The following is a 28,000-nucleotide window of genomic DNA, read 5'->3' on the forward strand; positions in this document are numbered from 1 at the left end:
GTATATTTCGCTATATTTTTAAGGCTGTGCTCACATTTGACACGCAAAACTGAGGAGAGAAAGGAACTGCTGACCTAATCCTCTCTTTGGGATGTGACCGCAAGGTATGGAAAGCAGGTAAAACAGGACGAACTTACGAAGCTCCCACCTTTTCGCACCTGTTTAAAGGATCCATAATAGTGCTTGCGAGAGCTTCTGGAAGGAGAGGATTTCCCTGACCGTTTAGTAACAGGAGAGAATTCCCCTGACCGTTTAGACACAGGAGAGAATTTCCCTGGAGAATTTCCATCATCGCCGGCGTAATATACCTTGCAGCCCTGAAATTTCTTGTGACGTTTCACTTGCAGTCGACACCTTACATTTTCCCACAAATTTCACCATTGAAAGCTCTTCAAAGCTCGCTGGCACGGTACCCAAAACACAACACAACATTCTGAATTCAGAAATTTACGTTGATAATTCCCACAAAAGTATAGCCAACATAGAGAATCGGTGGGTTAGCGCCGGATACAATCAACGGTTAATGCAACGGTTAATAGCAAGTCGAACGAAGGGAACTGAAAAGGAATTGATCAAAACAAAGTGCTTGCGAATTAAGATATATAACAAGTGACAAGCAAAGAAATAAATTAGTACAAAGAGCAGTGGATAAATTGAACGCAAATCATCTGTTCGTTCGGGAGCGTTTTGTGCAAAATAAGCAATAATTAAATATAGCGGCGACGCGACGCGAGTGGGCGACAACAACAACAACTTTATTGTTATTTCGTTAAACCAAAAGAGTCAACAAACCAAAACGACAGTCGGCTGGAGAATCCAAAATTCTTATTGATTTTCTTGATTTGTGTGCGGGTCCGTGAAAAACGCATCAAAAGCAACCACTTTGAGACGACATCAACCCCATCCCATCCTCCCCACCGTCCTCCAACCACCCATTCGCGGAGGAGAGCATAAGTGGGGGATAATCATCAACTTTGTTGCACTGGGCCTCCACTCCAATCAGCAATGTCGTAGACAAGTGGCCGTTGTTGTTGCCTGTTAGTTTATTAATCAAGCAGCCAGCCACCAGCCTGTGCGAAATACGAGAGTGCAAGCGCGAAAGGGGGCTGCGGCAAGGCAACAACAAAAGCGAAAGTTGCCGTGCGCCGTGCGACTCTGTGTGTGTGTATATGTGTGTATGTGTCTAAAGATGGTGGAAAAGAAATAAGCAATAATTAAATGCAAATCTTCCGCCTCAAAATGTGCGATTTCCATCATCCGATTGCCACATAAAAAGGAATTCCGCTGACAACGTATCGCTGAGAGGGAAGAGGGCCTACACCAGCACAAAGGGAGTGGCCGGCACAAGGTTTTGGGAATATTGCAAAATTGGATTTTCGCCATCAACCAGAATCAGGAGAATCAGCAGCAGTAGCAGGAACAACAACAAAGACAACAAAATGTGGATATCATCAAACAACAAATACGGAGTTGGTAAGTATTGTCATTTTCTGGGGTTGGTCCCCACAGTATATTAAACAAATGGTATTGCAGAACCCGCTCCTCGGGTGCTGTTTTCCCGAACTGCCTCACCTTTTAGTGGGCGTACCTTGTCCTTACCCCCCAAAAAGGGGAGTACTGGGGAGCACAGCATGATGGGACGGCATGTGGTAGGGGAAGGGGTATGCGTCACGTGCGCTTTTACACCGTTACGTTGATGTTCTGTTTTGTTCTGTTATTGTTGTTGCCTTTCGCGTTGATTCACAGTTTTTTCCGCGAAACGCCGGAAAGCAGCATCCAGACAAACGACCGACCGACCAACCAACAACCACCCCCACCCACCCCTCACTAAACAGTAGGGGAGGAAAAGCGATTTTTCAGCTTATTTTTATATACACACGAGTCGTCTGTAGCATCATCATCATCCGTCCTTCCGCCCGGTCGTCTTGCTCAAAGAGATTTCTTGTATGTTTGTTGGTGCCGCGCGCGTTGCGATTTGATGTGTTTATACATGTACATATGTATGTATGTACGTCCCTTTTCCCACACAGCCGTCGCCCCCTCCCTTCGGGCAAACACTCGACGTTTCCCACACATTCGTCGCCCCCTCCCGGCCAACCACACTGTTGCTGTCGCGTTGCCAATTGCCTTTGTGCCAGGTGTTGCCAATTTAAATGCTTTTCTAATTACAGTTTTGTTCGTTGCACGTTGCTGTGGAGCGAGGGCAGTGGCCACAATTTTGCGGCTGCCAGTGTTTGCTATATATTTACTGGGAAGGAAAATCCACTTTTGATAACAGCTAAACCAAGGTATATTTGTGTGAGGAGAAGGATTTCCTGTTCTATGTATTACTTGATGCGGCTAGCGTGAGATGAAGAAAACCCGAGAGAGCTGGACTCCACTGCTAGATCGTAAATACTCTCTCTCCCTCTTGCTCTTTCTCTTATTGTCTCTTTGTTAAAATTTCTTGAATTAAACTGTTTTTGTTGTTTCTGTCACTTGTTTTCTCTTCTGGTGCATTTTTACATTATCTTCGTGTTCGTCACACTTTTCGCATCAATGGCAACGCTTAACAAATTACTGCAGGGGGCAGTGGCAGAGGCCACAAAGCGAACTGAACAGTGCCCCTGCCCCTCCACTCCCCTCTTGTAGACCAGCAGAAAGAAGATTCTGAGCCAAGTTTCATTCATTGTGCTGCTTGAATGGGTTTCTGTCCAGATAAGCGCCAGTTCTCGATGATGGTGCATGTTATACCCTATATAAAAGTGTGCAGACTATCATAAATATTCTACAGAAATCTAATCAGCTGAGAACTTAACTTTTCTACTGTTTTAGAAGCGATGCAGATTGGCTGGAACGAGATTTGTCGGAAAACAATAATAACTGATGCATTTCTCATATTTGCTTATATTTTGATTCAAGACTGAATGTGGAATAAATAGCTCTCTTCAAGGGTGTCTCATATTCGCTATATCTAGTACACATACTATGTAAAGTGTACTAGTCCATACATGTATGTACATACATACATACATGTGTACCATCTCATACATATCTCATTTTTATTTTCTTACTCCGATGTTGTTGTTCCAGTTCCCAAAGCGATCGTCTGTCAAGGCAGTTCATTGTGTGGTTCTTTTCCTGATTGTTTGCTCTACTTTAAATGCCCGCCAGCAGCGAGTGACATGAGAAGCGGTCAAAGTTTACACAAATCAATCAGTCATCAGTCCATCAGACATCACAACGGGAAAGTCCATGATAACATCATTAGTGCAGCATGGCACGGCGCTATGGGAGCGGAGCGCTGTCAAGCCAACGCCCTAACCTTGCACAATGCCCGTTGTCCGTTGTCATCCTCCATCCTCATACACCTCTTCCTCCTCCTCTGCTGCTGCTGCAAATCCACGTGCTGGGCAATGACTTCATTACCAGAGCGCACTCTTTGTCTTTTTCCCTAAATCTTCCCCTCTACTCTTCACTCTTCCCCTAGATGCCATGCCTTATTTGTGCTCTTTCTCTTTTTCTCTAGTGGTTTAAGTAATTATCTTACCGTTGTGCTGCATATCGTTTTTGTTGCTGTTGTCCCTCAATTGCGCAGTCAGTCGAGTGCATACACACTGGCGGGCGACAACTTTACAGTGGAGTCCCACCCACCCTCGCACAGAATTTTACATTCATGTCCAACCCCTGGCCTCGCCTATGCGGCTCAGTTCCATCTGGAAACTGTGGCTGAAGCTGTATCTAAGTTTACGAAAATTTTTTTTTTATTTTTTGGCAAAAGTTTTAGACAGAAAGAAGCCCTGCCGCTGCTCCAGCCTCAGTCAGCCTATTCACCGGATGTTGCTGCTGCTGCTGGGGCTGCTGTCGGTCTGCCTTTTCCAGTGAATTCCGCAGTCGCTGCGGCAATTTCAGTTTCAACTTTAATTTAATATTCATTTTATGCATTTGGCCAATGGAGCGGCCCGGTCCGGAGTTGCGTTGAGTTTGAGTTGAGCGCGCACAAATTTGTGCAGGCGCTTCCTTCCCCAGAACACACACGCACACTCCCACGAAACACTCACAAAAGACTCACACAAGTGAACATGAGTGCGCATAAAATTGATTCATTTCCATTCCATTGTTTAATATGCTTGGCGGCATGGTTTTTTCGTTTTTTCAATACCCTGTAATGGTGGTGGACAAGAGTACGAAGTATCCGTTGTTTAACAGGAAGAAGAAAACGTTCATTGGCATCCAGACTATAAACAGATTTCCTACAATATATATCATCCTGAATACTAAAGTAGATTTTAAGATATTCTAAGGCTCCTTTTATATAATAAAAGTGCTTCGTGCAATGACTGGGGCAAACAAAAACCGGGCAGAAACGCAGACCGACCGTGAGGCGTTGCCGCATGACGCATGACACGTGTTACCGAACTGGTCGCGTGCGTCCATCAAAGAATATAAATTAGAGTAAAAACGAAAAAATATAAAGCTATGTAGGTACTACAACCACAAATAAATATATACGCACATGTACATATGTATAATTATTCAACGCATTAGAATCATTAACACATACAGAATCAACTGAAATTTTGTACAGAAATTCCTTTACTTTATTTGAATAAAGAATATTCATTGAGCTTACGGAGTATTAATTTGGTCGAGTCACTCGTCTCTACCCGTCCTTACATTGTTTCTGTTTCTGTTTCCGTGTGTGACTTGTGCCCGCTTACGTATAAAACATTCCCTCTTCCATTTCCATCTCCATTTCGGCAGTTGATTTGTACTTCCATAATTCGTCTTTAACGATTTATTCATGAATCGCCATTTGGGTGGAGGGACACTGTGTGATTAACAACCCAAGCACACGCACACACTGATAAATAATATCTATCGTACATTTCCCCCATTTTGGCCGCATTATCGGTCACATTTCCGGATGGGAAAAGTGTCCCCAAACCCACTTCCATTTCCACCCATCCGTTGTCTGATTTATGTTAATGTCAAGATAATGAAATGCATAAAAGAGGGGCTCGACTGGTGGGCTACGCTTCTTGATAAGAAAACTCCGATATGTACTTAATATATACGCCCTTACCTGCTGGAACCCCCGGTTGATAAAGTGTTTAAATAATCCCCGAAATGATGAGTAAATATTGTAAAAATAATTGACAAGTGTGTGTTTATTGCGGCTTCCGGCCTGCTCCAAACATGGGGAAGGAGAGGCAACAGTTGCCGCTTATTGATTCGTCTGAATCAAGCTCCGTTTGGGTGGAAAATGAACAAAGAAATGGTCAGGGCCAAATGTGCACCATGTGGAAGGCATTGTGTATTTTGTATGCTCATTTCATATCAAAACAAACACGCAAAAAAGTCTCTCCATTTGGGGAGCTTTGCACACACTTTCATATCTATCGTCATTTGTACGGTATCATACTATGATTAGTTTGTTCTCAAAGAATGGTTTTTCAACCGATCATCCCTATGGAAACAATATGATATAGTGATCAAAGCGACATCAAACATCATAATATCCTCTCAGAGAGTGTACAAGACCTAAAAAAATGCATTTAATTCCATGCAATGCATTTAATTACAATAATGCCAGCAAAAATGACAGAAACAAAATGCATATAATAAGCAAACATTGCCATGCCCCATCAACATGCTTACACGTACATCCACAAACAGATACTTTATATATGTACATAAAAGATATACTACATACTTATAAAGATACATATTTAGGGTATAATCACATATGACTGATGTCACACTGGAGAGATCTCTGGCCGGTTCTCCGGTGAGGGAAATGTGGCGAAAGAGGGAGTGCAAAACTTTTCATTTGTTTAGTTCGGATAGACACTGCCTCAGAACTAGTTTGACAGCATCAGACATTCAGGCAACTCTATTATTCAGACAATGGTAATGACAATGACATCTGATTGACATTTGGGTCAGACTTCCTGCTATGAGCAGATGTATAAAAGTAAAGACTCCAAACATTTAGGGAGGGGCTTTAAAAGCCCCTCCGCAACTACTCTTTATAGTCTTCTCTATTTATTGAACACTTTGATATTGATAAGATAATAAAACTATCATGCCATGGTGAAGAAAAGATTAACAGATTATTGCTTATGTACATTTATCTGAATTCGGTTTTTGAGTTCGGGATAGTCCCTCAATGTGCGTAAAAAATCATTTAGAATTCGAAACCGTATCAATATGACATGTAATGGATCGCCTATGAAGCTTATCGAATGAATATTTTCAATTGAAAATCGGGTACCCCTTTTTCTTTCTTGTGGTATTTATGTATATATATGTACATATATCTATTAGTTTATTGTAATTTTTTGGTAGTTTATTCGCACATAAATTATTTCATGAATTACATGGCCAAAAATGTCCGCAATATAACTAGTATTACAATTATTTGATATACTACATATGTACATATGTAAGTGTTTCTTTTTATTTGAATTGCCATTCACTCGATACACTAGTGATAATTGTGTATATTTTTGAGATAAAAAGATTTGCTTGTTTAACATAATGTTCCGCATTTGGTAGATAAAATTTCTCGTTTATGTTCCGTACTGTATACATATGCAAATACATATCGGATAAGATTTCGCACAATATTATGTTCTGGCCGGCGGTTATACAGCAAGCAGAGTGGCGCAGTGGAAGCGTGCTGGGCCCATAACCCAGAGGTCCGAGGATCGAAACCTTGCTCTGCTAATGCACAGCCACAAAATAGGGTGGACTTTTCTTTTTTTCTTCTTTTTTCTTTTTTACGATTGAAATAATATCCTAAGCCGATGGCAAGTTTACACAAAAAAAGAACCACTACTTGACCCAAATTTCCTGATGGTTTCCCTTTCCGCTGCCAAAGAGAGTTCCACATTGTGGGCGACCTCGCATTGTTGGATTATAACAATTAATTAATTAAATTCTTGAGCCTCCCTTCCCTCTCCAGCACTGAGTGGCACTTGAGTGTCGAGCCTCGAGAGAGGAAGGGTGGGAGGGAGGGTCAAGTGTGAAGATGGCTCTCCGCCCGACGCAAGACCCCTTTTGCGGGCCCCACGGTGCAGGCACATCCGCCTGCTCATTTAATCCATTTGCAGTAGTTCAGGGAAACCCTCCCCCTTTCCTACTCTTCCATTATACCCTCTTGAAAGGGTATTATTATTATGAAAGGATGTTTGCAGCACAGTGAAGGAATACTTAAATACTCCTTGAAATGAAATGCAAGAGCTAGAAGGTTTTGGTTTGTATTCTTACTCATTAAAGTGAATTTATGTTCATATTTATGCACTCGAGAAAAGATTGAACGAGTTCTCTTTCCTAATTTGTGTCTTAAATTAGAGGGTGTATAAACTTCGGTGCTCGAAAGTGAATATTCTCATTTAATTTAAATTTATTATTCGCTTGTCCCTCCACTGGGTCCTCTCCGGTCTCTTTCTATGCATTTGTTTTGCTCTCTTTTGTTCTGACATTCCCTTTGCTCTTTGCCTCCTTCTACCGTTCTCTCCATCCTTTTCGCATGCACTTGCCTTAACGACTTTTTTATTTAAATACGCTTTTTGTTGACATTGCGAACTTGTTTGTGGAGTGTGCATTGTGTTCACTCTCTCTCTCTCGCTCGCTCTTTTTGAGCCTGTGCCAATCTATCCCCGCGCTTTCCTTGTCTCTTTGCCTATTTCTTTCTGTGTCCCTCTATCCTCCATCCACCTCTGTATACCCCTATCTTGTGCCTCTTTTTGTTGGGCTGGAATGATGTAAGCTCCCGTGGAGAGGAAGTCTTTTGGGATATGATATGATGCATTCATCATAAAAGTAATTATATGTGAGGGGGTGCTCCTCCCTCCAACTTACTCCAACGCCAATTTAATGAAATTTAATATTAAATTTTGAAAGCCAGCTAAATGCTCATTAAAAGTCTTCCTCGTTAGAATGGGGTTGGAATGGTTAGGGTCTAAGGATACGGATAGGGTTATGGCTGCCACCAGGACATTGCCTTGGAATGGAATGGGGATGGGGTTGGGCTTCTGTGGGGGCATTGGGTTGTGCAGCTTGGACTGTGTTCTGTGCGCACTTGGGCGCTTGCCAGGCTGACGCCTTTTTTGCTAATGTAAGTGACCCAAATAGTGGAAACGCCTGGCTGGCATTCTGCCTACTCAGCAGAGCAGCCCCAGCCCTCCGTACGGAATGTACTCTCATTTGACGTAGTGTGTTTGCCTGCCGCCAGAGAGGCAAGATGAAGTGTTGTCGGAGAGGAGAGAAGCGGAGCGGAGCGGCAGAGAGTGTTGAGTGAGGATCTTCAACTGGCATTTTAAATTATAAAATTTTTGCTATTTAGCATCTCTTGCACTCAGAATTCATTGAAAAACAGGCTACAGAATCACAAATTGAAGCCGGTTAGAGGCGGTTGAAGGATGAATGTACGGAGAAACAGAGAACGGGGAGAGACTCTTCAACAAAATCCCATAAAAACAGACACACTAGAGAGCTGACGTGAACGTCAACGGCGGGCGGCAACAACAGGAAGCAGTTTGCCCATTTTCATGCCACTGAAGCATTTCATTTTCCATCTCATACTCAACAGCCACCCACTCCACTCCCACTCCCCCGCCTACTGTCTGTGGCTCTGTCTGTCTGTCTATCTGTCTGTCTGGGCGTGCGTTTTATTAGCTCCTTTCGTTGATATGCTCATGCCGTTGCTCGCTCGTTTGTCTTTCAACAAGAAGGGAACACACACTGCCACATCAGCATGCAGCACACAGAGGCAGTACAACACCCTACACCAGCAGCAGCAGCAGCAGCAGCAGAACCACCATTTGCCATCGCCATCAGCACCACCACCCTAGAAGCATGGCCCAAGTTCCTCCTCCTGCTGGCGGCGCCTCCTCAGACTGCAGACTGTGTGACGTGCATTTGTAATTGATCCACTGAGAGAAAAGTCAGTAAAAATAACTTTAGAGAATCATTTTCAAGTTAGATTGCGCGGTTGGGGGCATCTCTAGAGACATAAATCTTTGCAGTCCAGCAATTTATTCTCATTAGAACTCTGAAAATAATTGTTGGGATGCTAAAGTGGATAATCGCTTCATAAATAAATAAATTAAAGCAAGTTTTAAATGAATAGTCACACTCTCATACTGTTTAGGCACTCTTTCGAGGGTCTATTGTGTTGTGGAATATAAGAAAAATTCTGTCGGTGCATTCGTTACCGTAGGCACCACACATCCAGCATTGCGGAGCAGAATTCATTGCCTGGCGCTGCATCTATTCGTTTCCATATCCACATCGAAATTCATATCCATCTTGAGCTCTCAACTTCAGCAGCAGCCCATCTATTCCGTTTTCCAACCGCCAGCTCCTGCTTCGATATGGAATCAAAGTGTTCAATTGCCAAGTGCTGCTGCTCCTTCATTGTTCCAACCATCCCCCAATGGACTTACATCGTGCATCGTATTTTCTTTTCATAGCCATTTTGCCTATTTATAGTTGAAGTATTTATTGTTGCTGTGCCACTCGTGGCATGCTCAAGTGGCCACTCATGGGGGCACTTTAATTGCCACACCACACCATGCCACACCCCGTGGCCAATGTCATGGCCAAAAAGAGAGAAAAAACGCAACTGGTTGTAACTTCAAACTTGATCTAAGACAAACTTTCCAATCTTTTCCATTTCTTCGCCCCCCTCCTTTAGCCATCCACAACTGGCATGGCGATGTCCGCTTCGGCCTGTCCCTGGATGTGGGCGACTCTGTGGACATCGTGGAGGAGTGCACGCACTGGTATCGCGGCTCCTGTCCGCGCAAATCCCGTGCCGTTGGTCTCTTCCCCAAAACGTACATACACATCAAGGATCTGTCGAAGATTGATCCCGTGGTGGCCGAATGTACGCAGGTTCTGCGCGAATGGTCCGAGATCTGGAAGCGGCTCTATGTGGTAAGTAATAATCCCTATTTGAATGATATTCAAACCATATGTACATATATCCCTTTGTTTTGCAGGATCGCGAGACCTACAAATTTCAGACCCTGCGCAAAGTAATGTTCTCCATATTGGAGAGTCGTCGGGAACTGCTGAGTGCCACCATGACCCAGGATCAGACACTGGAGCTGCAAATGGTTGTGGTTTCCAAAATTGACTGGGGAAATCGGTAAGTAAATCGAATATGTAATACAAGGGGGAAAGATATTCTCAAATGAGGAAACAACAAATTTCTTGCATATAAATCGGGTGAATGTACTCAAAATAGCTGATTTAAAATATTTTCCATAAGCTGCAAGTATCAAAAATAGTTTATAAACGTGCTGCTAATGGAACCAGCTTATTTTCCTCTTCTAAAACTTTGTTGCTTATGTTGATAACCATTTCCACAATAGATTGAAAGCACTACGCATATTCGCCTCTGAGATTCAAGGCCCTCCTCAAACAGCCATCAACAATCTTTCTAATCGTTGAAATATATTTTCATATGTAAGAAGTGTGGAGGGTTTTTGTTTTTGTTTGTCTGAAATTGTATATAGAATATTTATTACAACTTTGAACTTGGGATAGCGCTTTCTTGGGTTCTCTTTTGCTTTTGTTTCTTTTATGTAAAATGTGTTCTTTTCTAGCAATAATCACAATAATTTTGTTATAAACAAAATTCCTTAAAATTAACGATATATATTTTTGTAGACTAAATGTTAGGACAAAATAGCGAGAGCATTGCATATATACTCATCATATATGTATGCATATCATATCATATATCATTCGATTACTACAATTTGTAATATGGAATAGATCAACGTTTCGTGAGCGTGCGTGAGCGATAAATGTAGCTGATACTTCTGTTCTTTTATCTTCTGTATGGAATCGATCTAATTGTTAAACTTAAATGTATATTTAAATGGCGCATCATTGTTAGCGATGGGAACTCTTAAGCTCCACATCAAATCTACCATCATTCTCCTTCACTCTTCAACCTACAAATTGCACTCTTTATCTCTGTCTCTTTATGTATCAAGATACAAGTTATCTTTGATATCTGTGTGTCTGCACCTGTCACTTAAAAATGTAATTTCATTCAATTTTGCTATATGTTAATTTCGCATAAAATTATTATTTAATTGATTCATCCAAAAAGTAGCTCGAAACAGTCTTAGTTCTAGTTCTAAATATGGAAACACGAACACGACACGACACACGACTCGACTCGACTCTCTTTTCCTCCTTTCACTCACTCTCTTCTGCCTAGAAATATTATTGAGAAATCATTGAAATCATTGTTCAGAAGCGTCACTCCGTTTGCTTGGGAGAGTCCTCCGTCTTATGTCTCCGTCTCCTTGCCGCCGGCAAAATTCTGTACTGGCGGATAGATGGGATGGCTGATGGGATTCATTTCCAGTGTCGATGGGGCCGATGGAGTGCGTGAGGCACCAAGAAGGCTGCACAACTGCTGCAGCATATCGTAATAGGATCGCGTGCTGAGATTCTGGCTAAGGAAATGCAAGATCAGGAAGTCACCAATCTGTAAAGGAAATAAATAAAAAATGAGTTCTCAAATGACAAGGGGGAAGTAATGAATGATGAGAGTCTTACCTCCAAGCGCCTGACAAGACCAGCAATTTCCTTGCGCTGACCAGAGCGGTACGAGCGCTTGATGATCGTCTCACGGGTGGTGGGCATCATGATCACCATCAATGAATAGAGCACAGCCACGCCCGAAATGGTGGCCAAAATAATGAACCAGAACCTGAAATGAAGGAAGGCAAAAATAAATATGAAGAGCTTGAGTAAAATTCCAACAAACTATAAACACTTACCACAAAAATATATAAATCTTCTCGTTGAGAATATTCAGAGCCAGCACACAGAGCGTGTCGTGCTTCTGTAGAGAGCCACTGGGACCAAATTTACGGAATGTGCATTTGGTGAGTCTTGGGAATATCTCAATCATCGGATCGAAGCGTTTATCCTGATCCATGTTAGAGAACTTGACCACATCCGTGCCGTAGGACATGAAAGCACCGCCCAGAAATTTATCCACCATGAAGATGTTGACAATCACATTCACAAAGTTCAGCAGCTCGCAGATGTAGTAGGCAAACGAGTAGCCATTGTGGGTATTCAAGCTATTCACAATGTACTTGAGGATGCGATCCTGCCGCTCCCGACGATAGTCGTCTGGGACACTGACCATTCCACGCAAGCCATCAGTTATCATGCGGATCTTATTGTCCTCCATGTTCTTCCAAATCCAATGGGGAATATAGAACATGAGACCCTGAGAGAGACAAAAGAGTCGAGTTAGAGTCGGTCTTCTTTGTGTGTATTGTAGGGGGCACACTCACCTGAGCGAACAGCACAAATGGCACCCACTGATAGTAGCTGTGATAGCGCTTCTCCTGGCCATATTCATTCCCCAATCCCGGTCCGGCGACATCCGTACCAATCTGCCTGTGCTGTTGTCCGGGTATCGTGAACGTGTAGGTGATCCAGCAGAATGTGTTGATCACATGCATCGGTATGGAGCCATCGTTGATGCAGCTTATGGGATCGCCTGCAATCAGGGAGAATTTCACAAGATATTTGTTTATATAAATATGACCTCGCTATAAATTCAAATCAAGTGGAAATCCACAACGGCTGGGGGGCTCAGCCACGAATGTCGTTCGTCAACCGTCAAGTGCCATTAGAGCGCAATCTCTCTCTGTCTCTGTCTCTGTCTCTCTCGCCTGCTGCACAATTTGTCTATGGTGGGTGCGGTCGACAGACGTCGAGAAATATGCTCCAACCACAACAAGGCAACAGCAACAACCTCCTGCAACATTTTTCTCTGTCTTTTTTTTTTTTGGGTGCGCCACAACTTTAACCTCAACATTAACTTTGTCTCTGCCGTTGGTTTTGGGGGCAAACAGATAGAAACAAAGTGGAATCTACACGTACGTAGATAGAGGAAGGAAAGTCAGTGGTTTTTCGGGGGAATGGGGAATAGGAATTCCCAGAAACTAACCGTCAGTCAATATTTGACTGTGACTCTGCCACACACACACACACACATTCAGTCTGTGGTAGTTCCACGCTTTTAGAGCACTTCTTTTAATGCACAAATATTTGGCTTGAAGCTTCGTTGTGCAAGCAGTGCCTTTGGGATCAGATCAGGTTTAATTCTGTTTGAAATGGTTATAAAAGGCACTCACATTGGACCAAAAGGGATTACAAAAGCCCTTTGGCTTGTTTTGTCTTTGGTTTATCAATTTTTATAGATTGAATAATAACCAAACGGATATAAAAACCAAACGAAACGTTTTTATTTATATTCCATTAAATATTTATGATTCTGCTTAAAGGGTTTTCCGGTTTACTTGATATAACATGATATCACAGGAATCTGCATGCATCATCGGTTTACTTTGGTTGTTGCAAGAGAACTTAAAGGTCTTAAAGTGATGCTTTCAACAATTTTCATTCCCAAATCCTCTCGTTATGTGCGTGGGAACAAACTCTTTACTTTCCGTTCTGTCTCTTGAAAGTTATAACCCATAAAGAGACTTCAAGCTGATGCGCAGCTACATTGATTTTCACGCCCGTCCAGTCAGAGTCCGAGTCAGAGTCGGAGTCAGATGGCAGGCAACCACCCGTTGCGGAGTCTTGAATGAGGTGGGGGAATGACTCATATAAATGGCCTTTATGCTGAAATCCGATGAACGTGTTTTGCGGTCGCAATTTGTGAAAGCTTTGCACGAGTTTCGTTCCTCGGAGTCGGATGTCAAAATTCAAACGTATCGAAACGAGGTGGAACAACAGATACGATATTTAGTGCTGCATTAGCAATATTGTTGCAATTGCAAGCGCAAATAGTAGGGGGTCAGTCGCATGCACATGTGTTAATCGATCAGTTGCATGGATGCACTAATTTGTGTTGTCGGTGGGTCTGCAGAAGGTGTGAGGTGTTAGCTTACCAATGAGATTGTTGGCCGTAACAATGATGCAACAGGTGAAGAGTATGGCTGTGGTGATCCTGTAGTGGCAGCGGAACACCATATTATCGATGACCGCCTTGTCCAGCAGATATCGGATCTTGATGAAGCCGGACACGGCCGAGACCATGCCAAAGACAGCCATGATTGTGGTGTTGTTGGTGGTACGAGTGCTGCTGCAACAAAGCTAACTGCAACAGAAAAAAGGTAAAATGAGAGAATGATAAAATGATGAAATGAAATCAATGTGCCTGCCCCTGTCCCTGTTTGCCTCTCTCGATCTCTCTCCGGCGCCGTCTCTGTGTGCGTTATCTGGCACAGGGACAGGCCAGACGAGACCACACCAGACAGACATGACATATTCCAAATTAGTTTCAGCAACCACATACGAATGTAGTTCCACTTCCTCCCATGGGTTGGGCTCCTCGTTATCATAGAACAAGCCGCACTTACAATTAAGTAAGTGGAATGTTGGATGTGGTGTGTGTGTACCAACAACAACAACAACAGCAACAACAGCACATCTCTCAATGTGACTTGGAGTACGGGGCAGTGTCTTGTGTCTTGTTTGTGCTCTGCTCAGTTCTGTTCTGTTGTGCAATCCAATCTAATCTAATCTATTCGCTAAGCTCTCTCTGCCCCTCGCATGTACATAGGTTGAATAACCTTCCACCCCACCCCACACAGCATGCCACAACAATCCACGAATATTTCATCTCATTTCAAGAACTGTATTCCACGGAACCGGTATATGGTAGCTTTTTCTTCTTTATGTTTTTGTCAACCCACGCATAAATTTCACTTTGTCCAACACTTGAATCTCGAAATCCAAAAACTCAATTTGGTTTCTTGTTTTGTGTGATATTTTGAGTTTGTTTGTACTCTTCGAGAGGGTATATTTGAATATATACTGATGGAAAGGTTGAATTAAATAGAAGAGGGGCATGGCTTTAGTTTGAATAAGCAGCCAGATCACTTCTTGTAATTAGCTGGAAAGGATCTCTAAATCAAGCATAAATATACAAATAAATATTTGTAGCTGGCAGTGGATTGAATAATTGGATCAAGCTGTAGATTTATAGCCTTATTGCAGAAGGGTATCTAAACTTCGTCTTCTGTTTCTCCATATTGGAATATGGACTGGGCTGTTCTGTTTCGATCAGGTTCTGGTTTTGCTTTCTTCTCGGCTCTTTTGTTTATATGCAAATTTTTTTTTGTAGTTCGCTTTAGGCTGTGGCTCTTTTGTATGTTTGTGTGTTGTGCGTGTGTGTGTTTTGACTGTATTTCATTTCGGCACGACCATAACGTATAACTCTAAAAGATACACACACACACACACGCATATGGAGCTCATACACGGTGCTCATACAGTTGTCTCTGTTGCACTAGTGCGACTGGCAATTAAAGTCAAAGAGTATCTGTATCTGTGGAGCGGCAGCAGCAGCCGCAGCCGCAGCAGCTACTCCTTTTTTGAATGCATCGGCACAGCAGCTTCTGCACTGTGCAACATTCAATCTTACCACACACACATCGATACTTAGATGTATCTATGTGTCTCACACATGCACACATAGATGCACAGAGAGCACTTCATTTCAACTTCAATTTTTGCTGTTGCGTTCTCCGCTGCTTTCAATACTTTTTTTTCAAAAAAGAAAAAAAAAAAAAAGAAAACTGGTTTTAAGGTATTTTCTTTTTCAGAGAGCCAGACAGGGAGAGAGAGAGATCTCTTGGAACGAAATGGATCGCGAAGATCGTATCGTATCGGATCTGTTGTGCCACTGTTGCGCCTTTGCTCTCCCTCTCTCTCTCTCTCTGTCTCTCTTTGGAGCAACCTGCGGCAGGAGTGTGTTGGCCAGGCCAAAACGAACGAGAACTGGCGACCCCTTTCCGCACACTTAAGTGATTCTTTTGGCTCCTTTCTCGGGGCTCTCTCTGCTGTTCTCGGAGGTTCTGTATTCAAATTTATTGCTGCCACTTTGACACTTTGAAAACTCGTTTTTTTTTTTTTTTTGACAAGCAGCCGCTTGGCTCGACTCCGCTCCGTTGCGGGCCATTAATTTTTGCTTGCTCACAGGTTTTGCTTGCTATTTTTTTATTGCTTAAATCTCGTTTTTGCATTTGCACTTTGTTGCAGTTTGTTTAGTGTGTTTTGTTGTTGTTTTTTAAAGCGGTTTTTAGCTGCTGCATTGTTCAAGATTTCTATTATACAAACACAGGCACACACACTCGTACTCGGACACACATAGATACACGCTAACACACACACACATGCAGATAAACACTAACACAGGCATAGACAGTACATGCATTTTTTTTTGTTTGAAGCTCCTCCACAGCTGTGGGAATTGCATTCTGCGATTGTGTTTGTGCTCGTGGTGCATGCACCACACACCATACCACACTCTGTATTCAGCTGCCCCTGCCTGCCTTTTGGTGGTGGCTGCTCTTGCGAGCTCTGATTTCTGATTTTCTGTCAAAGTTTTCTGTTCAGCTTCAGTTTGCTTTTCATACCCGTGTATTCTCGAAAAATGTAATGCAGCTGCTCTCAGCGGCGTTCAAAAACCTACTGACGCCAGTCGCCAGTTCCCAGACAGAGCCCAGTGCCCAGAGCCACGAATCACAGATACAGATACCAAGCCACAGAGCTCAGTTCGCTCTCTTTCTGTTTCTCTCTCACTCTGTCGCTCTCCCTGAACCAGTGATCATGGCGATCGGTGGTGGTTCCGGTTCACATTCTGAATTTACGCTCAAGCTGCATTTGCATTTTGGCTTTGTTTTGTACCTACCATACGACATGCGACCATATACCGCATACCGTACCTCTCCTCGGGTTACCTGTCTGTCTGTCTGACTGTCTGTCCTACCTTCTTTGCCACCTACGGGTTCTCGGCTTAACCCTGACATTAACTCAATCTAGAGCGGTGCTAGCTGCTTATCTGGCTTAGACCACGCACTGCATATCTGCATTTGAATCTGTATTTGTTTCTATTGATTAGTTTGTCGCTCGCTGGAAGGGATCGAATTTATTGCTTTATTAGAATGGTAGTCTGTTCCAGCGCCTGTGTCGTAGAGTGGATGGAAAGAACTAACATAGAACGAGTTAAAGAGCTGGGACTTTAAGAATATAATTTATGACTGTAAATTGAACAAATTTAAACACTACTTGGACTTTATCCGTGAGAATTACATATATGTACATATGATCCATAAGAGTTGAAAATAGTTTACAAATTATATACAACTGTGATCTGTAGAACCTTACTGATGAGAGGTTTCTGAGCATAATGTGGTGGGTTTGGAATATAATTGCAAGCATGAATACTGAATATACAGGTCTAGATCTAGATCTAGTTATTAATTTGTAAGAACTCCTCAGGACTCCTCAGCACCTCCTCTCTGTAACCGTTTTTGGTTAAGAAGAAAATCTCTATCTGCTCTTGCATTTTCCAATTAAAACCCAAAAGAACTTCAGCTTTGTGTGCATTTAATTGATGCCCAATTGAATTTTGACAGTCCCAACAGACGCCGCTCCGTAGTGTTCGCCACAGCCCAGAGGTTCGCAAAGAGAGTCCGTCGTTTTTGTTTTGCAGGGCTAAATATGTCGCTGATCTGTCCTGCCATACAAACAGACGCCGCCTGCAGATCCCACTGCTACACTCAGAGAGAGGAGGGTCGGTCTCTACCCTCTCCAGATTGAAGACCATTTGCATGCTGAGAGCTAGACAAGCAACGCCACCGCCGCCGCAGCCTGAAACTTGTTGCCAGGCATTCCACCAGAAGAAGCCTGCCACAACCCTAACCCCACTTCATCTCCAGCTACAGCTACAGCTACAGCTCCAGCTCCGGCGACGACTCCTTTTGGCAGCAAGTTGCTGGTTGCAAGATGACTCAGCTGCGGCAGCTTCTCTTTTTTGCCGGGTCTTTTTGCCATAATGAAATGGCATTTCGAGAAATGGCTGCTGGTGCTGCTGTTTCCATGTCCTAAGCTCCACACCGCCTGCACACCGCCCTGCACCAGGCGCTGTTTGTTTATTGTCTGTCCCTGCTGTTGCTGCTTCTCTGTTTTGCCCCTGTGGCATGCCCCTGCGGGGCTTGGCTGCTTGCCTGCACTGCCCTGCCCTGCGATGCCCTGCCTGAAATGTATCTCCGAGCTACACCTTTTATAAAGACATTAAATACGAAATATATGGCATGTTTGATTGTGATACCAGGCGAGAGGTGTATCTGTATCTCAGCTGCCCGACCCATAGATACAGCTCGAGCGAACGTGTTGCTGTGTGTTTTCATTTTATGTTTCTTCATCTGCTTTTTGTTTGTGGTTGACAGCTCTGCTTATCGAAGTGTAAATAATTAAATTTTTCTGTATCGTCTCCTTGGGCCTCGAGTCGTGCGAGTCGCGCGAGTCTCCGACTCTTTCTCTCCCAGAATTCTTCTCCCTCTTATGGTGTGTGATATCTGTTTCTTTTTTTTTTTGCTCATTCCCGTGTTTCATGTTTCGTTTTGTGTCATAGATTTTCAACACTTTTCGCTGGGTATTTACATAAATCTCAATCCATGTTAATTGTATTTATGGTTTTTAGCTTTGCTGTGCGGGGGAGAACCTTCCACCTGTTGAGCTTTCGGTTTTCGGTGAGGGTCTCTTAATTAAAAACGACTTAAAGTGTTCATTACCACAATGGCTACCGTTCTCGCACGCTCTCCACTCATATTTGTATCCATGAGATACATTTTCAAGTCCGACTGTTGCCTGGTGTCGTTTTTTTTTTGGTCACGTCAACTCTACAGCTCCAGAGCACCAAAAGGCGTAACAGAGGTGGCTCAAACGCACACTCGTGCAACCCCTCACACACACGCAAGACCAAAACCTCAAGAGAGAGGAGAAAAAAACCTTAAAACGAAATCTCTCTCTCTGCCAACTGGTTCCGGTTCCAAAATGGAGACTTACTTGAGCTCGCTCTCCGGCTCTTGCTCTCTCTCTCTCTGATGCTATTCTCTCTCCCACTATTTCACCTGAGCGAAGCCAGAGCGAAGCCGTTTAGGCCTCGTTAACAACAAAACGGCTTCTTCTTTGGCTTGTTCTGGGGGCTCTGGTCTCTGGTCTCTGACGATTCCAGAGGCTTGTAAAAAAAAAAAATGCCTGCCATCTCCCTTACACTCTACGGCACCGTCTCACTCTCGCACTCTCTGTCTGTACGTCTGTCTTGGCCATCTCGCTCTCTGCGTAAGCCAGGTAGAAGCCACAGCGTAGCCGAGGTAGCAACATCGTCAACGACGTCCCGACGTTGCGGCCAACAACATATTGCTGATGACGTTGGATTGTTGGGTTCGTTTCGGCTGCTGTGGCTGTAGACCTGGCTCCGTGTGCCTCTGGTCTCTGGTCTCGGATGCCTCTTTCTCGCATGCGCCACCGGAATGCCGTGAACCCATTAGCCGTGTGTCTGTGTGTACCCTCTCTCTCTCTGTCTTTTTCTGTGTGTGCCACACGGTCAGAAAATATGGTTGTAAGCAGCAGCCGAAATTTATGCGTCATGCGGGCTAAAGCGATGAGAATCTACAATCCACAAGATCATGATCATCATGTAAATTTCACTCGGTAGCCGCTAAGACAGCAGAGCCCAAAACAGCAGGCCGTGGCATGGCACGTGTATCTACTGGGTCATAGAACATGCATAGACTCGTAGTGTGAACACCTATTGAGCGATCGTATCCACCATTTAGATACGATCTCTGTTGATAGAACTGAAACTGGATTGATATTGATTCGACTACAAGTTTGTTTGTTGGGAAAGTTGATTCTCCTCTAGCCTTGCTGCCATGACAGTTGACGTTGATTCTTCTTTGATTCTTTGGGGGTCACTCGTCAGTCGTCTCGTACGCATGAATAAACTTTGAATGAGTCAAGGCGTTGTGTGGAATGGATCTCCATATACACATACGCACATGTAATACGACAAGTGGCCCAGCTGACACAAAGACGAAGCTTGTTACGCGCGGATGATAAACAGAAGCGTACATAAACCGAGGGGCGCTGCTGCATGTCGCGTGACTTGTGTGATCGAAATTAGACTACTGAACGATGATCTAAATTTTAAAACTAACTCTACTCACACTCTAGTTCAAACATCGTTCACTTTTCTTATAAATAAACTCCTCCATGCTCTACCTTTGCCTTCCATCTTCTATTTATGGGAATATACAGCACTCGTGTGACCTGTGATCTGGGATCTGTGATTAATGATCATCGTTCATGATGACTGACCAAATTTGTATTTAATTCTTGGCGCTCCGCACGACTCCAGTCCACCGCTCAAGCGACAATTAATTACGAAAAGCTTCACATGGGTTTCCCATTAATTTATATGGATATTCCCCCTATAAACATAACGGAGAGGGGGAAAACTTTCGTGTTTGGAACGTGACAATGTGTGAAAGTTGTTTTAGCTGCATCGACATCACTCGACCAATAAAGACTTTTCTGATCTTTGCAGGAAACTGGGACTGGATCTGGTGCCGCGCGAGGGTCCCCTGGCCGTGGATCCGCATGGCATTGGCATCGTCAAGCTGTACAACGTCCATGTGAACAGTGCGGAAAATGCCATGGCCTCATCGGTAAGGAGTCGCTCTGTCCTTCTTGCTTGATTGATCAACTAATCCTTTGCAGTGTCGCGGCACCTTGAGGCGAAAGACCCCACGGAAGATACTCACGCATCATTTGTACTTTTGCATGCGAGACTTTGGCCATCGCATCGGGGGCGATGATGCGGAGGTTTATTTCTTTCTCTACGATGGCAGCCACATGCGTCCTCTGTCCGAACGGTTTCTGGTCAAGATCTCCAAAGATGGTTTCTCCAATTATATCGAAAAATTGCACAGCAATTGTACGGTCTTCACGGATTTGGGTAAGATAAGAACAGGGACAGAATGAAGGAAAGATCCCTAATGATCCCTCATCCCGTTTTCGCTTTAAAGGTGCCGCCGATCTCAATGAGAATCTCCATTTGGTGGCCGTTGTGATGCGCGTGGGAAAGATCATACAGTCGGACTCCATCAAGAAGATCGAGAAGAGTGGCAGCCATGGCACTGGGCCCACCTATCGTCGGCCCTTTGGCGTGGGCGTCCTATCCCTGGCGGACATTGCGCTCTTTGACAGCAATCTGGAGCAGGCCTCCACCGCCTCCGAGGAGCGGGAGTATAACTTCAAGCTGTACCAGAGCGAGGAGAAGGACTTCCATCTGCTGCCAGAGCTGATGATCAAGAAGTCCAGTGGCAAGTACTCCCCATCCAGACGGGCAATCAGAATACCCAAGGCATTGTGGTGTCCCTGAAGCTGCTGCACGGTGGCTTGGGGCAGGCGCGCCAGGAGCAGCCGCTGCTCTTCCAGGGCTCCACAATAACACGGAAAATGGGATTTCCCGATGTCATTATGCCGGGCGATGTGCGCAACGATCTCTTCCTGTCGCTGGAGCGTGGGGAATTCGAGCGCGGTGGCAAGAACACGGGCAAGAACATTCTCGTGACGGTTGTGGTGCTGGATGTGGCGGGCAATGTGCTCACCGACTGCCTGTGGGGTGCCTCGGGCATGGACGCCCAGCCGCAGTACCGCTCGATGATCCTGTACCATCAGAATGCCCCCAGCTGGAACGAAATGCTGCGCTTGAGTGTGCCCATCGATAAGTTTGCCACCGCCCATGTGCGGTTCGAGTTCCGGCACTGCTCGACGCGGGACAAGACGGAGCCGAAGCTGTTTGCTTTTAGCTTTGCGCGGCTAATGGAGACGGGTGGCGCCACCCTGGGCGATGGCCAGCACGAGTTGTATGTGTACAAGTGCGAGGATTCCCGCCAAGCTGCAGGCCTCCAACTATCTGCGACTGCAGTGCCGCCCTAGGGACGCGCAGGCCAAGATGGATTGCGGGGATGCTTCAGTCGCAGCTCCAAGGAGGTGTTTGTCCTGCGCTCCCTGCTCTGCTCCACTAAGCTCACACAAGACGCGGATCTGCTCTCGCTGCTGCAATGGCGCGCACATCCCGACACCATTCAGGACTCGCTGACGGGCGTGCTGCGCTTGAACGATGAGGAGCTCGTCAAGTTCCTGCAGGACGTGCTGGACGTTCTCTTTGCCATGTTCTCCAACGAGGAGGGGAACAGCACCCAGCACTCGGGTCTGGTCTTCCACGTGCTGGTGAGCATCTTCAGTCTGCTGCAGAGCAACAAGTTCCAGCACTTTCGGCCCGTGATGAACGAGTACATCGAGAATCACTTTGCGGCCGCTCTCGTCTACAAGGGCCTCATTACATCCGTGGAGCATATGGCCGTGTTTATGACCAAGGCCGAGCATCCGGATCCGTTCCAGAAGTGCTTCGGCTCGCTGGAGTACATCTTCAAGCTGCTGATTCAGTCGCGGCGCCTGTTTGCGCGCGCCACTGGCGGCCAGTACGAAGACTCGTTCCGGCGGGATCTCCATTCGCTGTTCACGGCCCTCAATGGGATGCTGGCTGTGCCGTCGTACGATGTCATTATACCCACGCAAGAGGCGCTGCTGAATTCGACGGGCGTGGTGCTGGAACAGCTGAAGGACACGTTGCCAGCACCAGAGCTGGGCATGCTGGCGAGGAACATGCTGGATGCCATACCGCGTGGTGCGCCCATACGTTTGATTCAGGCCAAGCTGCATGCGGTCAAGGATCTGGTGTCCGGCGAGCTCTTCCACGAGGATGGTAACTACTGAAATTGGGCAATTTTCTCATCCGAATCTCACACTTATTCTTTCTTTCGTTAAGATTCGCGCACTGTGGTTCTGTCGGTGGCCTGCAAGCATCTCCGCATGCATCTCAGTCGTCGCGATGAGCTGCGCTTGTGCGCGGAGATTCTCTCGGAAATACTCAGCCAATTGTTTGATCTGCAGCGCGAGCAGCGGGATAAGGTAACCAACACGCTGCAGCACGATCTGGACTCGCTGTGCAAGAACATACTCGGCATACTGATCCGCACCATCAGCATCATTATGGAGGGATCCAATGCGGTGCTGCCGCAGCTGGTGTCCTGCCTGCTGGGGCTGTTGCAGCTGTTGGATGAGACGCACTACAAACGCTACTGGGACGAGCTGAGTCCCAACAACAAGGATCCGCGCGACCTCAAGGAGTTTCTCAGCAAGTCCCTGCTGGTGTACGAGGAGCTGCTCACGCAGGACTGGCACGTCTTCCCCAACGATTGGCTCGTGATGAAGCTGGCCGCCAACGATGTGCTGCGCATGTCGCTCGAGGAGTTTGCCAAGCCGCTGGTGTACCGTTTTCTGGGTGCCCAGGCCTTTGACTCGCAGCTGTGGTGGAGCTACTTCAGCCTTGCGGTCTCCTTCCTCACACAACCGTCGCTGCAGCTGGAGCAGTACAGAGAGCCAAAGCGGCTGAAGATCCTCCACTCGCATGGGGATATGCGTGTGCTAATGGGCTTCCAGATCCTGAGCATGTGGTCGCAGTTGGGCGAACAGAAGCTCCACTTTATACCCTCGATGGTGGGGCCCTTCCTGGAGGTCACACTGGTGCCAGAGCCCGCACTGAGAAAGGCAACGCTTTCCGTATTCTATGATATGATGCAGTGCGAACAGGTGAGCGTGGAGACAATAATCTTTCAATGCAAGAACGATTGTAACCGTACATCCCCAAGCAGGCGGCGCGCGGCTCCTTCCGGCTGGTGGAGAGCGAACTCATCGACAAGTTGGATCTGCTGATCAGCGAGAACAAAGGGGATGACGAGTACAGGGAGCTGTTCAGCACCATGTAAGTTGTTGCACAAATTCTGCTTGGAATGTACAAATTTTTAAATGTCACTGTAAATGTCTGTAAATATATAAATATAATTCACTCGCATTGCTAACCGCCATCCATGCCACCAAAAATAGGGAACATCTCAGCTTGGTGTAAGTTTAAAACGCAAAAACACCCTTTACGCCTCTTTTTTTTCTGTGATTTATGTTCCGATTCCTTCTATCCACACATAACTAATCCCTGATCTAAATCCCTTGCCAGTTTGTTGGAGAAAGTCCAAGTGGAGAATCCCAACTGGAAGGATGCTGGCATTGCGTTTATCGCCTCCGTAACGCGACTCCTGGAGCGACTACTCGACTATCGCAGCGTGATGCAGGGCGAGGAGAATCGCGACAAGCGCATGACCTGCACCGTGAATCTCTTGAACTTTTACAAAAACGAAATCAATCGAAAAGAGATGTATCTGAGGTGGGCATTCCGATATCTAGTATCTGTAATCTCTTGCTAATTATTTCACAATTATCTTGCAGATACATTTATAAGCTGCACAACCTCCACTTGCAGGCAGAGAACTACACGGAGGCTGGCTTCACGCTGAAGTTGTACGCTTCCATGTTGTCATGGGATCGGGAGACACTGAGCTTTGCGCCCTTCGACAATAGCGGCCAACCAGAGTGGCAGCGAAAAGAGCGACTATACCATGAGGTATTATAATAGATTCATATTTCGATGAATGTTTGTTGAGTTTTAAATGGTTTAAATCCATTGATGATCGAGTAGTAAGAAGAATAACGGACCAGAAAACAAAGGAAACGAGAAACTCGTACTGAAATCTATAAAATATTGCTATTATCCAACACACATTGGTCTAATCTTCTTGCACACCATCCAAATATATTTTTAAAACCATTCTCATGCATTGCAGATCCTAAAATATTTCGACAAGGGCAAATGCTGGGAGAAGGGCATTCCGCTGTGCAAGGAGCTGGCTCAACTCTACGAAACGCGACGCTTTGACTACAATAAACTGAGCGAAATACTCATACAGGAGGCAAAATTCTTTCAAAATATCTTAACGCAGCTCAGACCAGAACCGGAGTACTTTCGTGTGGGTTTCTATGGCATGGGTTTGCCGCTTTTTGTGAGGGTAAGTCAGTGATGCAAGATCTCTTTCGGATTTATTTCTCATGTCCTTTTGCTGATTACAGAACAAACAATTTGTGTATCGTGGCCTCGAGTACGAGCGTATCGGTGCGTTTACGCAGCGATTGCAAACGGAATTCCCCAGTGCCCAGATTTTGGGTAACAATAGTCCACCCGATAGCGCCATACTCAATGCACCCGAACAGTATATACAAATCAGTAATGTGCGGCCCATGGGCGATGCTCAGGCGTTGAAGACGGCCATGGTGCCGGTGCCGGAGAAAATAGCCCGCTTCTATGAGGTGAACGATGTGACGAGATTCATCTACGATCGACCCACGTACAAGGGACCCATCGACAAGGACAACGAGTTCAAGTCGCTGTGGATAGAGCGCACGATTCTGGATATTGCCAGTCCACTGCCGGGGATTCTGCGTTGGTTCGAGGTCAAGCAGAAGTCGGTGCAGGAGCTGACGCCCGTGGAATATGCCTGTGAAATCATCAGCAATGCAGGCAAAGAGCTGTCCGAGCTGATTGTCCAGTACAGACGCGATCCCAAACGCAACATCAATCCGTTCTCGATGCGCCTGCAGGGCACCATCGATGCCAATGTGATGGGCGGCATCAGCAAGTACCAGGAGGCCTTCTTCTCGGATCAGTTCCTCAAATCGCCGCAGGGCGCCGGCCAGCAGGCAAATGTGCAGCGACTGAAGGCTTTGATACTCGAACAAATCCAAATTCTGGAGCAGGCACTGGAGCTGCACGGACAGTTGGCTCCCAGCGGTGTTCAGCCGCTACACAATCGCCTGCTGGAGCGATTCTCACAGCTGAAGCAGAGTCTGTCGGGCATGGGTCGCCTCAAGCGGCAGCATTCGGACAGCATTGTGAACACACCACTGCCGCCACTGCCCACGGAGCAGCGCACCACTCAGGCAGCAACCTCCTCCTCCTCATTGAGCAGCCAGAATCTCAGTGCCAATTCCAATTATGTTTACGAACTGGACGAGAACTACACGAGACCGGGAGACATAGTGCGGCCCGTCGATCCCCTCAATTCGTACCAGACGCTGAGCAAGGAGAGTCTCACCATAACGCTGGACGAGAGTGCTGCGGCTCCGCCAGTGCCCAATCGGCCGCGTTCCCAGAACTTTATCGCTAACGGCGATTTAGGAACTATGATGGACAGTCCAGAGGTGCCGCCCAAGCGGCAGCCGGCAGTCAACTCACCGAACGCTCCACCGCTGCCGCCGCGTGGCATAACGCCGGACAAGCGTGCATCGAATCCCATGATTTTCAACGATTTTGGAGGCAACGATGGCGTCGGCCGCCGGCACTCATCCCAGCAGCAGCAGCATGGCCAGAAGTATGCCGTGGTAGACATCAGCTTCGACGATCCCGAGGCTGATCAGCAGCCGCACTCGCTGCCGCCCAACTTCCAGGATGGTGGCGGCGGCGGACATCTGAATGTCTGCTTTGTACCGAATGACTTCCGCGACTCGGGCATCTCCACGACCAGCTCGCGCGAGCTGAACCACATGAATCTCAATAATCTCAGCGAGGACTCCTCTTCGATTTCGGCGGCCAGCACTGTGCATCATCGTGAGCACTGCCGCATCAGCTCCAACGGCAGCCTGGATATGCATGCCACAGCCACCGCATCGATGAATATCACGCAGCGGGAGAGCTCAACGAGTTCGTTCGATGTGGAGGATATGCCGGTGCCACCGCCGCCCATACCGCCCAAATCGTTGGGAGTATCGAGCAATGGAGCTCTGGCCAGCGAGGAGGCACTGGCACTGGCACACTCACCCAATCCCAACACACAAGCTTACACACAACTCAATCACAGTCAGAATCAGAATCATTCCATCAACAATCATCATTATCATCATCAATCGCTGGGGCAGCAGCTGCAGCAGAATGGCGATGACGAGGGCGATGGCTATAGCTCCTTGCAGCATCTGCCCATCAATGGGGTGGCAGTGGCAGCAGCATCAGCTCCAGCCCCTGTCGAAGGTGCTGTGACAGCAACAGCTACAGCCACAGCTGCAGGCACAAGCACAATCACAGCCCCACCGCCATCCGCATTGACATCTTCATTGGCATCTAGTCATCAGCACGATGGCGGCACTTTTTGAGTTACAATATGTCGCTGCCATCATCCACCCGATCAGCCCCATCAGCCACACAAGCCATCATCGTCCACATCGACCTCAACCAGCACCACCACTGACACGACCACCGAGACCTCGGACTCCAGCTCGAGCCATTCGTTGACACCGCCACCGCCTCCACCGCCGCCGCCCTCGTTCAGCCAGTTCCATCAGCACACAGCAGCCGCAGTCGCAGCTCCAACTGATCCAGCAGCAGCAGCAGCACAATACTGTCAGGACTGTCTGTCATCGCCATCGCCGCCACCTACAATCATCACGGAGCAGGCGCTGGTGCATGCCACCCCAGGACAGGCGACGCCTCAGCCCCACATTGAGCATTGCTCGTGCGGCCTGAGCTTCTCGGTGGTGCAGAATCAGCAGGAAATTATGATGTCTTCGAGATTCTCAACGCTGGAGCGTCAAACACTCGGCCATCAGGTGGAGCAGGCATCTGGCTGCCTGCATCATCATCACCTGCATCAGCACCATCATCAGACCCAGTCCCAGAGCAGTCAGGATGCACAGGCCCAGACGGACTTCTCCTACGCACAGCGCTAAGAGAGAGACAGAGATGAAGGTCGAATGTCCATGGGCACCCACAGAGAGTGAGATTGAATTTCGTTTAGTTATTACGTGAACCGTTTATTTATTGTACTCGTATGTTAATGAGTTTAGCATAAATACTTTTTAGTTATTTTAATTCTTTTTGGTGCCAAATGTTTGCTGCAAGTCCAAAGCGCAATTGAAACGAAAGTTGTAATGGAACAATGGGTTGCTTCATCAATGTGTTTTCATGTTTAGTTTAAGTATTATTTGTACAATTTGAATCGGCAATATGTAAAACGGGGAATTGTCTCTAAAGTTACTACTACAACGCAGAATATGCATAAATATATGATAAGAAATAAGAGAATAAAGATGAACAAAGTTTTATACAATATCGAAACAATCAAATACTAAAACCAAAACCAAAACACTGAACGCTAAT

General features: G+C 46.0%; 2 protein-coding genes and 1 non-coding gene across 4 annotated transcripts; 2 read left to right on the plus strand and 1 right to left on the minus strand.

Moving 5' to 3' along the window:
- The first annotated feature begins 353 nt into the window (after positions 1-353).
- On the plus strand, positions 354-28,000 carry LOC117899530 (dedicator of cytokinesis protein 3). The gene is given in 16 exon segments (XM_034809598.1): positions 354-1,473; positions 9,686-9,927; positions 9,993-10,141; positions 20,444-20,564; positions 20,617-20,854; positions 20,925-21,241; positions 21,244-21,789; positions 21,791-21,863; positions 21,866-22,669; positions 22,733-23,556; positions 23,619-23,728; positions 23,851-23,868; positions 23,978-24,184; positions 24,247-24,421; positions 24,642-24,863; positions 24,925-28,000. Coding segments are annotated over 16 exon segments (6,726 nt in total). The 5' UTR covers positions 354-1,439; the 3' UTR covers positions 27,571-28,000.
- Positions 6,640-6,711, plus strand: Trnam-cau. The gene has a single exon. It is a non-coding gene; the product is annotated as a tRNA-Met (tRNA).
- Positions 10,491-16,549, minus strand: LOC117899531 (innexin inx3). Of its 2 annotated transcripts, XM_034809599.1 has the most exons (6): positions 16,467-16,549; positions 13,935-14,143; positions 12,324-12,532; positions 11,796-12,256; positions 11,572-11,725; positions 11,300-11,500 (listed from the first exon to the last, which is right to left on the minus strand). In XM_034809599.1, exons 2-6 carry the CDS (start codon positions 14,095-14,097, stop codon positions 11,300-11,302), a joined length of 1,188 nt encoding a protein of 395 aa, XP_034665490.1. In that variant the 5' UTR covers positions 14,098-14,143; positions 16,467-16,549. The 2 variants fall into 2 exon arrangements, with proteins under 2 accessions (XP_034665491.1, XP_034665490.1); XM_034809600.1 differs by lacking the exon at positions 16,467-16,549 and having other exon boundaries at positions 10,491-11,500; positions 13,935-14,097.

This window comes from Drosophila subobscura, chromosome O, assembly GCF_008121235.1.
Source record: "Drosophila subobscura isolate 14011-0131.10 chromosome O, UCBerk_Dsub_1.0, whole genome shotgun sequence".
In the NCBI taxonomy this organism is placed as follows: domain Eukaryota; kingdom Metazoa; phylum Arthropoda; class Insecta; order Diptera; family Drosophilidae; genus Drosophila; species Drosophila subobscura.

Coding starts and splice junctions, on each gene's coding strand:
- LOC117899531 (XM_034809600.1), bottom strand. CDS start 14,097: ATGGCTGTCTTTGGCATGGTCTCGGCCGTGTCCGGCTTCATCAAGATC. Junction 11,726..11,795: donor AAGATTTATATATTTTTGTG/GTAAGTGTTTAT, acceptor CCTTCATTTCAG/GTTCTGGTTCATTATTTTGG. Junction 11,501..11,571: donor GTCTTGTCAGGCGCTTGGAG/GTAAGACTCTCA, acceptor TTTCCTTTACAG/ATTGGTGACTTCCTGATCTT.